The 12500-nt window shown below is 49.0% G+C and overlaps 1 protein-coding gene across 2 annotated transcripts in view; it reads right to left on the bottom strand.

Annotated features, from left to right (window-relative positions):
• Positions 1-12500, bottom strand: part of scube1 (signal peptide, CUB domain, EGF-like 1) — a 98527-nt gene that overhangs the window by 21550 nt on the left and 64477 nt on the right. For both annotated transcript variants that reach the window (XM_061229456.1, XM_061229457.1), the window contains one exon: positions 7951-8073. In XM_061229456.1, the coding sequence (XP_061085440.1) occupies positions 7951-8073 (123 nt within the window). The remainder of the gene's footprint in view (positions 1-7950; positions 8074-12500) is intronic.

Below are 12500 nucleotides of genomic sequence, written 5' to 3'. Positions count from 1 at the left end.
GTATATCAGTTCTTCTGGCTCTGACCCCCCCCCCCCCCCCGTAACCCCGCACTGAGCGCGTGTGAGCCTGGGGGAACGAGGGGTCCGGCCCCTCCTAAATCTCTCAGACCCCCGCGCTGGCTGGTCCGTCCCCAGAGCCCGGCGTCTGATGCAGGCCCGCTGCTATATCTGAGGCTTTCTGTCGCTCTGGAAACCGAGTGCTTTTTAACGAGCCGCCGCCAGCCCCCCGGTGCACCATGGGACAGGGGGGCGGGGGGGGGGGGGGGCTCTGGAGACGCACTGATGGTCAGATACTGAGGCACCCTGGCCATGACCGAACGGGAGGAAAACTCTCCAGAATTACAGAGAGAGGGACAGAGAGAGGGGAGGGAGGGAGAGAGGGAGATAAGGAGACAGAAATGGAGACAAACAAAGAGAGACGGCGAGAGGGAGGGAGAAAGAATGATACGGAGGGGAAAAGACACAGAAGGAGGGGGGAGGCAAGAGAGAAAGAGAGAGAGAGAGAGAGAGAGAGAGAGAGAGAGAGAGAAAGAGAAAGAGAAAGAGAGAGAGAGAGAGAAAGAGAGAACCCGGGTCTGTTGGAGCAGTACTGTCAGACCCGGGCCCTGTCAGTCATGGTATTTCACAAGAAAGCCAGATTTCAGCAGAATCAGTTTTACTTCACAAGGAGAAACACCCTGGAGCACACCGAAATACTCTGTCCAGGGTCTGACCATCAAAAACAGTGGAGAACTTTAACCTTGCAGTAAACGCACAGAGATTTTCACCCGACTGTTTGACCCCTTCCGACAAAAAAACATTTCACTAAAAAAAAGTAACTATGCTCATTGACTTCAACCGAACTGTGGCGCCCCGTCACAAAACAAACCTCACGGAGGAGCCCCTGCCATTTTGAAAAAATTTGTAATAGAAACTCCAAAAGCGATGTACACAGATATTGGCAGGCCAGCGAGCCGAGCCCAGCGAGACGGGCAGGCCAGCGAGCCGAGCCCAGGACTGGGACACGGCGATCGTTTCCCATTACAGAGACGGTAATCAGAGGAAATGGGAAGTGAATGTCAACAGGCCGGAGCTGTCGCTGGGAATGAGGGAGGGCATCTCTCTCCCTCTCTCTCTCCCTCTCTCTCCCTCTCTCTCCCTCTCTCTCTCTCCCCCATGACTGACTCTCCCTCTTCATCTCTCTTTCTCTCTCACTCACTCTCTCTCCCTCTCTCTTCCTTCCTCCCTCCCTCTCCCTTTCTTTCTTTCTCTCTCCCCCTCCCTCCCTCCCCCTCTCCCTCACTCTCTCTCCCTCTGTCCCTGTCCCCCTATCTCTCTCTCTCTCTCTCTCTCCCTCTCTCTCAGTCTGGAGCACATTACTGCTGTAAATCAGGTCTGATCGTCCTCCAAAATAACCCGCTCCCCCCCCTCTCTCTCTCTCTTTATCTCTCTCCTCCCCCCCTCTCTCCTTATCGGTCTCTCCCTCTCTTTATCTATCGCTCTCTCCATCTCCCTCCCCCTCTCCCTCTCTTTATCTGAATCTCTCCTTCCCCGTCTGTATCCATCGTTTCCCCCCTTCCTGTCTCTCTCCCTCTGTATCATCACTCTCTCCATCTCTCTCCTCCTCTCCCTCTATCCGTCTCTCCCTCTGTCTGTATCTATCGCTCTCTCCATCTCTCCCGTCTATATCCATTGCTCTCCCCCCCTCCCTTCTTCCTCTTTATCTGTCTCTCTGTCTGTATCCATCACTCTCTCTCCATCTCCCTCTCTCCTTATCTGTATCTCTCCCTCTCTCTATCTGCATTGCTCCCGCTCTCAGTTCAACTCAATTTGCTTTATTGGCAGGACAAAACACTCCATCTCGTATTGCCAAAGGACACAACCAAAGACTGGAAACAAATTCACAGTAACCAGGGATGAAAACAAGAGCTCTCCATTTCTCTCTCTCTGTACCACTCCCTCTCTCCCTATCTCTCCATCTGTTTTTCTCTCTATCACTTTCTCTCTCTGTACTTCTCTCTCTTAATCTGCATCACTCACTCTCTCTCTCCATCTCTCTCTATCACCCCGTGTCAAATTCAATTACAAAGTGCTTCCCTGGCATTAAAAGCCCTGGTAAATATCGAAAATATAGATATAGCAAAATAACATATAGAAATAGATTAATCAGGATAGAGCCACACGTCGCACGGCTGTTAGCACACTGGACTGCCTCCCACAGCTGGTAGCGTCAGTATGAACGCTAGCAGGAACTGGAATTAGCCTATTTTCAGACGGTTATACAGTGTACACAGTGGTACGAGTATTCTGCAGACTATAATTAGTCTCTCTCGGTTTCTCTCTCTCTATCTTGCACGCACGCACGCACGCACGCACGCACGCACGCACGCACGCACGCACGCACGCACGCACACACACACACACACAACCCCCCCCATTAATTGAACCTTTCCTTTCCAATTCAGAATAAACACTTCATTGAGAGAAAGCTGCCCACTTGAATCAATGTTTAGAGAATCTGTTCATGCGAAATGAGGGGGAAAAAATGGACGGCAAACTGATACTTATGCTTTCCCATCTCTCGAGGTTCAACACTGAATCATTCAGTCAGACGTGTGTGTGTGTGTGCGCGCGCTGGTGTGTGTGGGTGTGCTAATGAGGCAACATTGTTCTGTTGACTTATCTTTCGACATGTTCATTTCTAATAAACAGCTAACAGACTGCTGCTTCCTCTCATTGCTCACGGCTGACAGCAAGACGCCCTGCCTCTGAAACATCACTGCAAAATAAAGTCCGTCTCAACAAGAGTCTCAGTCAGACTCCTCTCAAGTAAAGAAAATATGAGCTTGTTTTAAGTTACTGTTCGCTTGACAAGTGAATTTTCTTTTATAACAAAAAAAGTAAGAAATAAGACTATGTCAAGATAAAATCTAATTCTTTTAGCTTTTGCAGTGTTCTTTTGAGAGCCTGACCTCCGAACTCTTCTCGTCTCCTTTAAGACGTAAAATACACCTTTATGACCCTGTGGGGTCATTTGTCCTCTGCATTTGACCTATCCTAGACACCCATCCTGCAGTGGGCAGCCACAGTGCGATCCAACTCCAGTTCTGAGGCCAGTGTCTTGACCACCTTTTCACTCTTGCTTTTCCTCCCTACTCCTAACTGACCCCTCCATCTCACTCTCGCCATGTCCCATCCTATTGTTGTTTGTTGTTTTATATACTTTATTTTATTGTCTACATTTTTGTATAGTGTCTTTTAATAAGTGTACAGTGTCTGTCCCTCTATGTTGTTTTATGACTGCTTTATGACTGCCACAACTGTACAGTGTCCTTGGGTGACGTGAAAGGCGCTTTAAATAAAATGTATTATTATTATTATTATTATTATTACTACAACACTCAATCCAATCAGAGGACTCGTTAACGTACCACGTGACCCGTTTCTCAGCGTCCCCCGGCAGTCCAGCTGAACGGCTCGATTATTGCGGAGACCGCACCCCCACATGACCGCGCACGGGTCACCATGGTGGACACACAGACGACCGTACTTACAGAACCCGGCTGCAAAATCAACTACAGGCCGCGGCCTTCGCATTCGCGCTCTGACTCCCACAAAACGGCCGCCCGAAAGAGCCTGAACCATTATTTAACAAAATCGCTGACAAGCGCTTAAGAGCAGATGGCCCCGCTCCTAAAATAAAAAAAGGTTTATTGCTCCGAAATGTGCACTGAGAGGTTTTACCGTTACAGTTTCATTTCATTTGTCGGGGGCGTGGCTCGGCGTGGAATGGCCCTCGCCCGGGCGATCGATTAAGACCGCGCTCGACGAGAACAACCTTTTCCCTCGCCCCTCGCCCCCCCCGAGAGACGGAGCAAACCGTGAGACCAGATATCATTTTGTTTCACGCGCAAGTGCACATGTCCCGAGGACATCTCTCTCTCCCTCTCCCTCTCCCTCTCTCCCTGTCTCTCTCCCTCTCCCTCTCTCTCCGGACGGAAAGCGCCGGAACATTCGCAGTGAAACGATACGTGAAACCGCACTGTGGTCGGCCGGGAATAACAGAGAGGAGGAGAGGAGGAGAGGAGGAGAGGAGGCCAGCTTATCTCAGCGCTGCATCAGCTCAGCCAGAGTGCGCTGCGCTCTACTTATTTATGACCGGTGAACGCACTTCCTTTGGTTCTCAGAGCTGTCCTCTCCGTGTGTTTAAAAACCTCCCGCTCGGTCTCCTCTCTCCGGGAACCGCCGTCGTTCTGTCTCGACTGCGGCTGGCAGCAGTCGTCTCATTGGCTCAGACGGTAAGAGCAGTCGTCTCATTGGCTCAGGCGGTAAGAGCAGTCGTCTCATTGGCTCAGGCGGTAAGAGCAGCCGTCTCATTGGCTCAGGCGGTAAGAGCAGTCATCTCATTGGCTCAGGCGGTAAGAGCGGTCGTCTCATTGGCTCAGGCGGTAAGAGCAGTCGTCTCATTGGCTCAGGCCGTAAGAGCAGCCGTCTCATCGGCTCAGGCGGTAAGAGCAGTCGTCTCATCGGCTCAGGCGGTAAGAGCAGCCGTCTCATTGGCTCAGGCGGTAAGAGCGGTCGTCTCATTGGCTCAGGCGGTAAGAGCGGTCGTCTCATCGGCTCAGGCAGTAAGAGCGGCCGTCTCATCGGCTCAGGCGGTAAGAGCAGTCGTCTCATTGGCTCAGGCGGTAAGAGCAGTCATCTCATTGGCTCAGGCGGTAAGAGCAGTCGTCTCATTGGCTCAGGCGGTAAGAGCAGTCGTCTCATTGGCTCAGGCGGTAAGAGCAGCCGTCTCATTGGCTCAGGCGGTAAGAGCAGTCGTCTCATTGGCTCAGGCGGTAAGAGCGGTCATCTCATTGGCTCAGGCGGTAAGAGCGGTCGTCTCATTGGCTCAGGCGGTAAGAGCAGTCGTCTCATTGGCTCAGGCGGTAAGAGCAGCCGTCTCATCGGCTCAGGCGGTAAGAGCAGCCGTCTCATTGGCTCAGGCGGTAAGAGCGGTCGTCTCATTGGCTCAGGCGGTAAGAGCGGTCGTCTCATCGGCTCAGGCGGTAAGAGCAGCCGTCTCATCGGCTCAGGAGGTAAGAGCAGCCGTCTCATCGGCTCAGGCGGTAAGAGCAGTCGTCTCATTGGCTCAGGCGGTAAGAGCAGTCGTCTCATCGGCTCAGGCGGTAAGAGCAGTCGTCTCATCGGCTCAGGCGGTAAGAGCAGTCGTCTCATTGGCTCAGGCGGTAAGAGCAGCCGTCTCATTGGCTCAGGAGGTAAGAGCAGTCGTCTCATTGGCTCAGGCGGTAAGAGCAGTCGTCTCATTGGCTCAGGAGGTAAGAGCAGCCGTCTCATTGGCTCAGGAGGTAAGAGCAGTCGTCTCATTGGCTCAGGCGGTAAGAGCAGTCGTCTCATTGGCTCAGGAGGTAAGAGCAGTCGTCTCATTGGCTCAGGAGGTAAGAGCAGTCGTCTCATTGGCTCAGGCGGGAAGAGCAGTCGTCTCATTGGCTCAGGCGGTAAGAGCAGTCGTCTCATTGGCTCAGGCGGTCAGAGCAGTCGTCTCATTGGCTCAGGCGGTCAGAGCAGTCGTCTCATTGGCTCAGGAGGTAAGAGCAGTCGTCTCATTGACTCAGGAGGTAAGAGCAGTCGTCTCATTGGCTCAGGCGGGAAGAGCAGTCGTCTCATTGGCTCAGGCGGTAAGAGCAGTCGTCTCATTGGCTCAGGCGGTCAGAGCAGTCGTCTCATTGGCTCAGGAGGTAAGAGCAGTCGTCTCATTGGCTCAGGAGGTAAGAGCAGTCGTCTCATTGGCTCAGGCGGTCAGAGCAGTCGTCTCATTGGCTCAGGCGGTCAGAGCAGTCGTCTCATTGGCTCAGGCGGTCAGAGCAGTCGTCTCATTGGCTCAGGAGGTAAGAGCAGTCGTCTCATTGACTCAGGAGGTAAGAGCAGTCGTCTCATTGGCTCAGGCGGGAAGAGCAGTCGTCTCATTGGCTCAGGCGGTAAGAGCAGTCGTCTCATTGGCTCAGGCGGTCAGAGCAGTCGTCTCATTGGCTCAGGAGGTAAGAGCAGTCGTCTCATTGGCTCAGGAGGTAAGAGCAGTCGTCTCATTGGCTCAGGCGGGAAGAGCAGTCGTCTCATTGGCTCAGGCGGTAAGAGCAGTCGTCTCATTGGCTCAGACGGTAAGAGCAGTCGTCTCATTGGCTCAGGCGGTAAGAGCAGTCGTCTCATTGGCTCAGGCGGTAAGAGCAGTCGTCTCATTGGCTCAGGCGGTAAGAGCAGTCATCTCATTGGCTCAGGTGGTAAGAGCAGTCGTCTCATTGGCTCAGGCGGTAAGAGCAGTCGTCTCATTGGCTCAGGCCGTAAGAGCGGTCGTCTCATTGGCTCAGGCGGTAAGAGCGGTCATCTCATTGGCTCAGGCGGTAAGAGCAGTCGTCTCATTGGCTCAGGCTGTAAGAGCGGTCGTCTCATTGGCTCAGGCGGTAAGAGCGGTCGTCTCATTGGCTCAGGCGGTAAGAGCAGTCGGTAAGAGCAGGACACCTAACCCCCAAATGCTCCTGACGAGCTGGTCGGCGCCTTGCATGGCGTCGGTGTGTGAGTGTGTGTATGAATGGGTGGATGAGAAGCAACAATTGTACAGTGCTTTGGATAAAGGCACAATATGAATGCCAACCATTTACCATTTAAAAATAACGCAGGGAAAGTTAGTTCACTCATATGCCTCGGAGTAAAACCCATCTTTACATTTACATTTTACATTTTAGTCGTTTGGCAGACGCTTTTAATCCAAAGCCACTTATAAGTGCACAGGTTCTTCCACAGGTAAAAGCATCACATCCATAACTCGTAAAAATACACACGAAGGCACTGCCATCTTAGGCACTGCAAAGCGTGACAGTCTTAACAGGCCTTTTAGCCTCATAATAAGACTTAAGGTCGTTTTTCACACGGAGCATACGGGCCTGTTCGTATTCCGCTGCTCGACACGCTCCCGCCAGCCGATCCCCTCCGCAGGGCAACGGCGCAGGGCAAACAGCGGGAGCACTAATCCCACAACACGCCGCTGTAATGGGGTAATTAGCGCTGCACTTGGCAGGCAGGCAGGCAGGCAGCCCCGCTGGACGCGTGCCACTGATGGAGATTAATCGCCTACCCCCCCCCCCAAAACCCTCTACATTCATATTTGGACGGCCTTGTGTTAACACTTCCTAATGCACCCTGGCAGGCACTAAACCCAGTTACTGTTGACTGGAACTAGTGAAGAGAACTAGTCAACGCTACTAGTGAACATGTGTTTTGTTTTTTAATTTAATTTAATTTTTACAAGTAATTTGGCTGACGCTCTTATCCAAAGTGACTTACAGTTGTTTAGGCTAAGCAGGAGACAATCCTCCCCTTGAGCAATGCAGGGTTAAGGGCCTTGCTCAAGGGCCCAACGGCTGGGCGGATCTTATTGTGGCTACACCGGGGATCGAACCACTGACCTTGTGGGTCCCAGTCATGTACCTTAACCACTATGCGACAGGTCGCCCCCGTTTTTAAGTCCGATGGCACATATTGTACAGTCATTGCTTTTTGCCTCGATGGCTTCGCATGTCACACGGGCGGGTGTCAGAGAGTGAAAAGTGCTGATGTACGCAGAATGAGTGCACAGCTGTGTGCCTGTGACACACGGCTAGGGCACATGACCCCAGCCGCTCCAGAAGGTTCCAGAACACAGTCACCTCACAGCAAGAAGGGTCCTCAATTCAAACTATAATCATCGCTCTCCTTCTCTCTTTCTCCTGAGAAGCTCCGGTCAGGAAACCCAAGCATTTCAACCAAATCTGGCTTCGAGAGAGACCACTGCACTGAATATACGGCGAGTCTAAAGACCTGGTGGCGACGCTCAGCTTATTCGTGCTAAACCACAAACGGACGCCTCAGCCACTGAAGGGGGGGGGGGGGGGGGTCTCAGGGCGAGTCTCTCGGACGTGACGGACAGCTGTCACTCACCCTGGCAGCTGCGCTCGTCCGTCAGCAGCTTGTGGCCCTTCTGGCAGCTGCACTCGAAGCTGCCCACCGTGTTCCTGCAGGAGTGATCACAGCCTCCCTTATTCTCCTGACACTCGTCTATATCTGGAGGGAGAGAGAGAGGGGGGAGAGAGGGGGAGAGGGAGGGGGAGAGAGGGAGAGAGAGAGAGGGAGAGAAAAAAATAAGATCTTAAGTGTTATGACAAGACAAAAACTTGTTAAGACCAAGATTTTTTGCAGTGAGAACTTAAATAAAACAACAAACACCCCACACAGGCAGAGAGACAGAGAGACAGACAGAAAGGGAGAGATGGAAAGAGAGAGAGAGAGAGAGAGAGAGAGAGCGAGAGAGGGAGAGAGGGAGAGAGAGAGAGAGAGGGCAGACAGAGACAGACATGAGTCGTGTTGAAACAGTCAGTGTACAGCACAGGACAAACAGGACGTTTCTTGTACAAAGCGTGAAAAAACAAAGCCTTGATGAAACGAAGGTGTTATATCTGCTCCTGGCACGGGCCACGGCCGGGCTGGGCTGGGCTGGTGTGAAGATCACTCCTCTGAGTCTGAATGAAATCAGCAGCACACCCGCAATATGCACTCAGCCTGCTTACGCGCAACCGCTCCTGACCAGAAAGCGCTCTACCGCTGATTCCTCAAACCCACTTGCCATATTCCATATCAGAACGCCTTTTATCTCATTGATTTTGTCTGAATTTGTAGGACTTTCCCGCGACGAGCAACCAACGTCCGTCGCAGAAACTGGATCAAAGTTGCAGCGCTGAACAGTCCCTGCTACAACAGCTGCAAAAACCCTGCTAAAACGTCTGTCTCAGGTTTTTTAGACTTGCAATGAGACTCAATCTTATGTTCTCCTCCTCCAGTACGTGATATTACAGTTATTTAGCTGATGCTTTTATCCAAAGCGACTTACAGTTGATTAGACTAAGCAGGGGAGCAATCCCCCCTGGAGCAATGTGGGGTTTAAGGGCCTTGCTCAAGGGCCCAACAGCTGTACTGATCTTATCGTAGACACATCAAGGCTTGAACCAGCAACCTTCCAGGTCCCACTCAAGCACCTTAGCCACTAAGCTGTATACTGTAGGCCGCTATAAGTAAAAACAATATTCGCTTGTTTTAAGTTACCGTTTGCTTGACAAGTGAAATAGTCTTACCCCACTGGCAAATCTCGAAATGAGTTAAACTGTCTCACCTCATTGGCAATCGTTTCCTCTTATTTGGCAAGAGAAAAGATAGAAATCCCATTTTATGTCAAAATATAAGTCTAGATTTTAAGTCTAAACTTAAGTCTAGAGTTTAAGTCTAAACATAAGTCTAGATTTTAAGTCTAAACATAAGTCTAGATTTTAAGTCTAAACATAAGTCTAGATTTTAAGTCAAAACATAAGTCTAGATTTTAAGTCTAAACATAAGTCTAGATTTTAAGTCTAAACATAAGTCTAGATTTTAAGTCTAAACATAAGTCTAGATTTTAAGTCTAAACATAAGTCTAGATTTTAAGTCTAAACATAAGTCTAGATTTTAAGTCTAAATATCTTCTACCCTGGGCGCAGCTGTCCGTCAGCCAGACACGGCCAATCATTTGCATTCTGACCCACGGCACGGTTTGTGCCCGCAGACCCACAATGCACCGCGGGAACGATAACAAGCGCGCGGGCTCCCCAGAGGACCGTAGGAGCTGCCAAACCCCCGTCTGTCTGTCAGAACCTCAAACACCCCCCCTCCTCCCCCTCTCCCAGCCGTACGGACGGGGGGGGTGATTTTGGGGCAGGGTAGATCCTCGTGTGACAGAAAGCCGGGGCAGATTACACAGGATAAGCCTGTTTTGATTGGTGTAGTAAGCGATGAGACGCGCTGGAGATTAGCTAAGCCTTTGAGCCACAGGAAGAGGGCCAGGAGGGGCCCCGTGAGCCGGGCCACAGCCCGGGAGCACAGCCAGGGGAGGGCAATAAAAGCCTAAACCCCGCTGTTATTACCCCTCTTATTGCCCCAGGAGGGGGGGGTTAAAACGCGTGTTAAACTGCACGTCCTAAACGCATTTACGGACACGCTGCAAAACTTTCTGTCTTAAGTAACAAGTTTCAGCTGAGCAGTGGGACTTCAAATAAACATACTTTTTGACAATTTTATTACCATGTTGGCAAATCGTGAAATGAGTCAAACTACTTCACCTCACTGCCACTAATTTTGTCTAATTCAGCAAAAAAAAAAAAAAAGGAATAGGAATAAAATGTGAAGTCTAAATATACAGTAAGACTGAAACACTTGCTGAGATACTTAATTTTGTTGCACAGTCTTGAACTAAAAAAAAAAAAGTTTTATGATGCTCAGCAATTTGTTTGACGATGCTCTGTTGAACTTCTCTAAAATTAATATTCAAAAACAAAAGGATGAATAAAAGGAATCTCTCATCTCAGCTGTTGACCTCACACACACACACACACACACACACACACACACACATTTCCCAAATCTGTCCTGTGCGTCATTCCTCATTCCATCTCCCTCTATCAAACCCAACAAACTCACAGAAAAATGTCCCGCTGTCAGTCAAACGCCCACAAACGCTAGCCTTCCCACACTGGTATTCTCCCCTTAATTACGCCCTTGGAACAACATGAGGATAATAGCATGGTGTTAGACCAGCCATAATGAGCCATTTCAGCTCAAACAAATAACACACACACATCATGAAATGATCAAATAAAATTAAGTCAGAGAGAGAGAGAGAGAGAGAGAGTTGGCAATAATATTGGCAATACTAAAATGTGAAATGTTTTTGTCATGCCAATAAAGCACCACTGAAGTGAATTGAGAGAGAGAGACCAATTTCAGACATGAAAATATTGCACTATCCTCCGCCATGTTTCCCCCAACACCGTCTTCAGCCAAACCCACGTACCCTCAGCACAAAAGCCAAACGCAGTGACAGCAGTCGGGTGTTAAGCTCTTTCCATGCGGAGGATACGGGATCATGGGGAACAGTAAAGAAGCCACAGAGTGGTCTCGCGGTCACTGATACCTTTGCCACTAGTCCCAGGGTGCATCTGAATGAGTCCAGTACAGAGTTCACAAAACTGTGAATTTGAATCGTAGACTGTCGAGAAATATGGACCAAGTTCCTGTCACCCACTAACTATCCACAGACTAATGCATTATGAAGCCTGAGTCAAGTTATTGAAGCAATATAAGTCAAGTTATTGAAGCATTATAAGTCAAGTTATTGAAGCATTATAAGTCAAGTTATTGAAGCATTATAAGTCAAGTTATTGAAGCATTATAAGTCAAGTTATTAAAGCATTATAAGTCAAGTTATTGAAGCATTATAAGTCAAGTTATTGAAGCTTTATAAGTCAAGTTATTGAAGCATTATAAGTCAAGTTATTAAAGCATTATAAGTCAAGTTATTGAAGCATTATAAGTCAAGTTATTGAAGCATTATAAGTCAAGATATTGAAGCATTATAAGTCAAGTTATTAAAGCATTATAAGTCAAGTTATTGAAGCATTATAAGTCAAGTTATTGAAGCATTATAAGTCAAGTTATTGAAGCATTATAAGTCAAGTTATTGAAGCATTATAAGTCAAGTTATTGAAGCATTATAAGTCAAGTTATTAAAGCATTATAAGTCAAGTTATTGAAGCATTATAAGTCAAGTTATTAAAGCATTATAAGTCAAGTTATTGAAGCATTATAAGTCAAGTTATTGAAGCATTATAAGTCAAGTTATTAAAGCATTATAAGTCAAGTTATTGAAGCATTATAAGTCAAGTTATTAAAGCATTATAAGTCAAGTTATTGAAGCATTATAAGTCAAGTTAACGGGCGCCGCCGTATTGTACAGTTTGGAGCCAGAGACTGCACAGTTGGGAAGCCGATGTGGCTCCTCCACTGAGCGTGTGAGAGAGAGAGTGACGTGATCTGTCCCCGATTCGTCCACAAAGCACTGCTGCATTGTCCTAATAACACAACAACTTGAAGAAAATCGGCACATCGGGAGGCATTAGGTGAAGAAAAAACACAACATTTTCTGTGTGATCACGACAATGACCTTGCATGACCTTGCATGACCTCGAGGGCACGAGAACACCAAAGGCATGCCAGCACAACCATGGTTGTTCGACAGAAAATAAGCAGCCATTTTAACAGCCAGAGGAAGCCAAGGATGCTGACCAGAAATAACACCCATTATCCAACGACACCCTGGGGAAAAGGTTCTGATCATCTGACATGAAGCATGGGGGCGTCCCATTGTCCATTTTGGTCCTGCTCTCCGTTAAAGGAAAGGCAGTGTCCTCTATTGCAATGAAGGTAACTGTCCTGTGTCAGAACTTCAAAGTGCCAAAGAAGTGTCGCAGGAAGGCGTCAAATCCCCATCCGCGTCGTTTCACGATTCGTTTCAGACCTGACCTCCAGTTGCACACGTCCGACGGCGCGTTTTCTCTGAGTGCAGACGGACTGTTTAGTCATGATTTCACGGGGCAGGGACTAAAGATTCAGATACGGTTGACCTGCCT

Source organism: Conger conger, chromosome 19 (genome assembly GCF_963514075.1).
Source record: "Conger conger chromosome 19, fConCon1.1, whole genome shotgun sequence".
NCBI lineage: Eukaryota > Metazoa > Chordata > Actinopteri > Anguilliformes > Congridae > Conger > Conger conger.
This window is presented reverse-complemented; position numbering and strand designations above follow the sequence as displayed.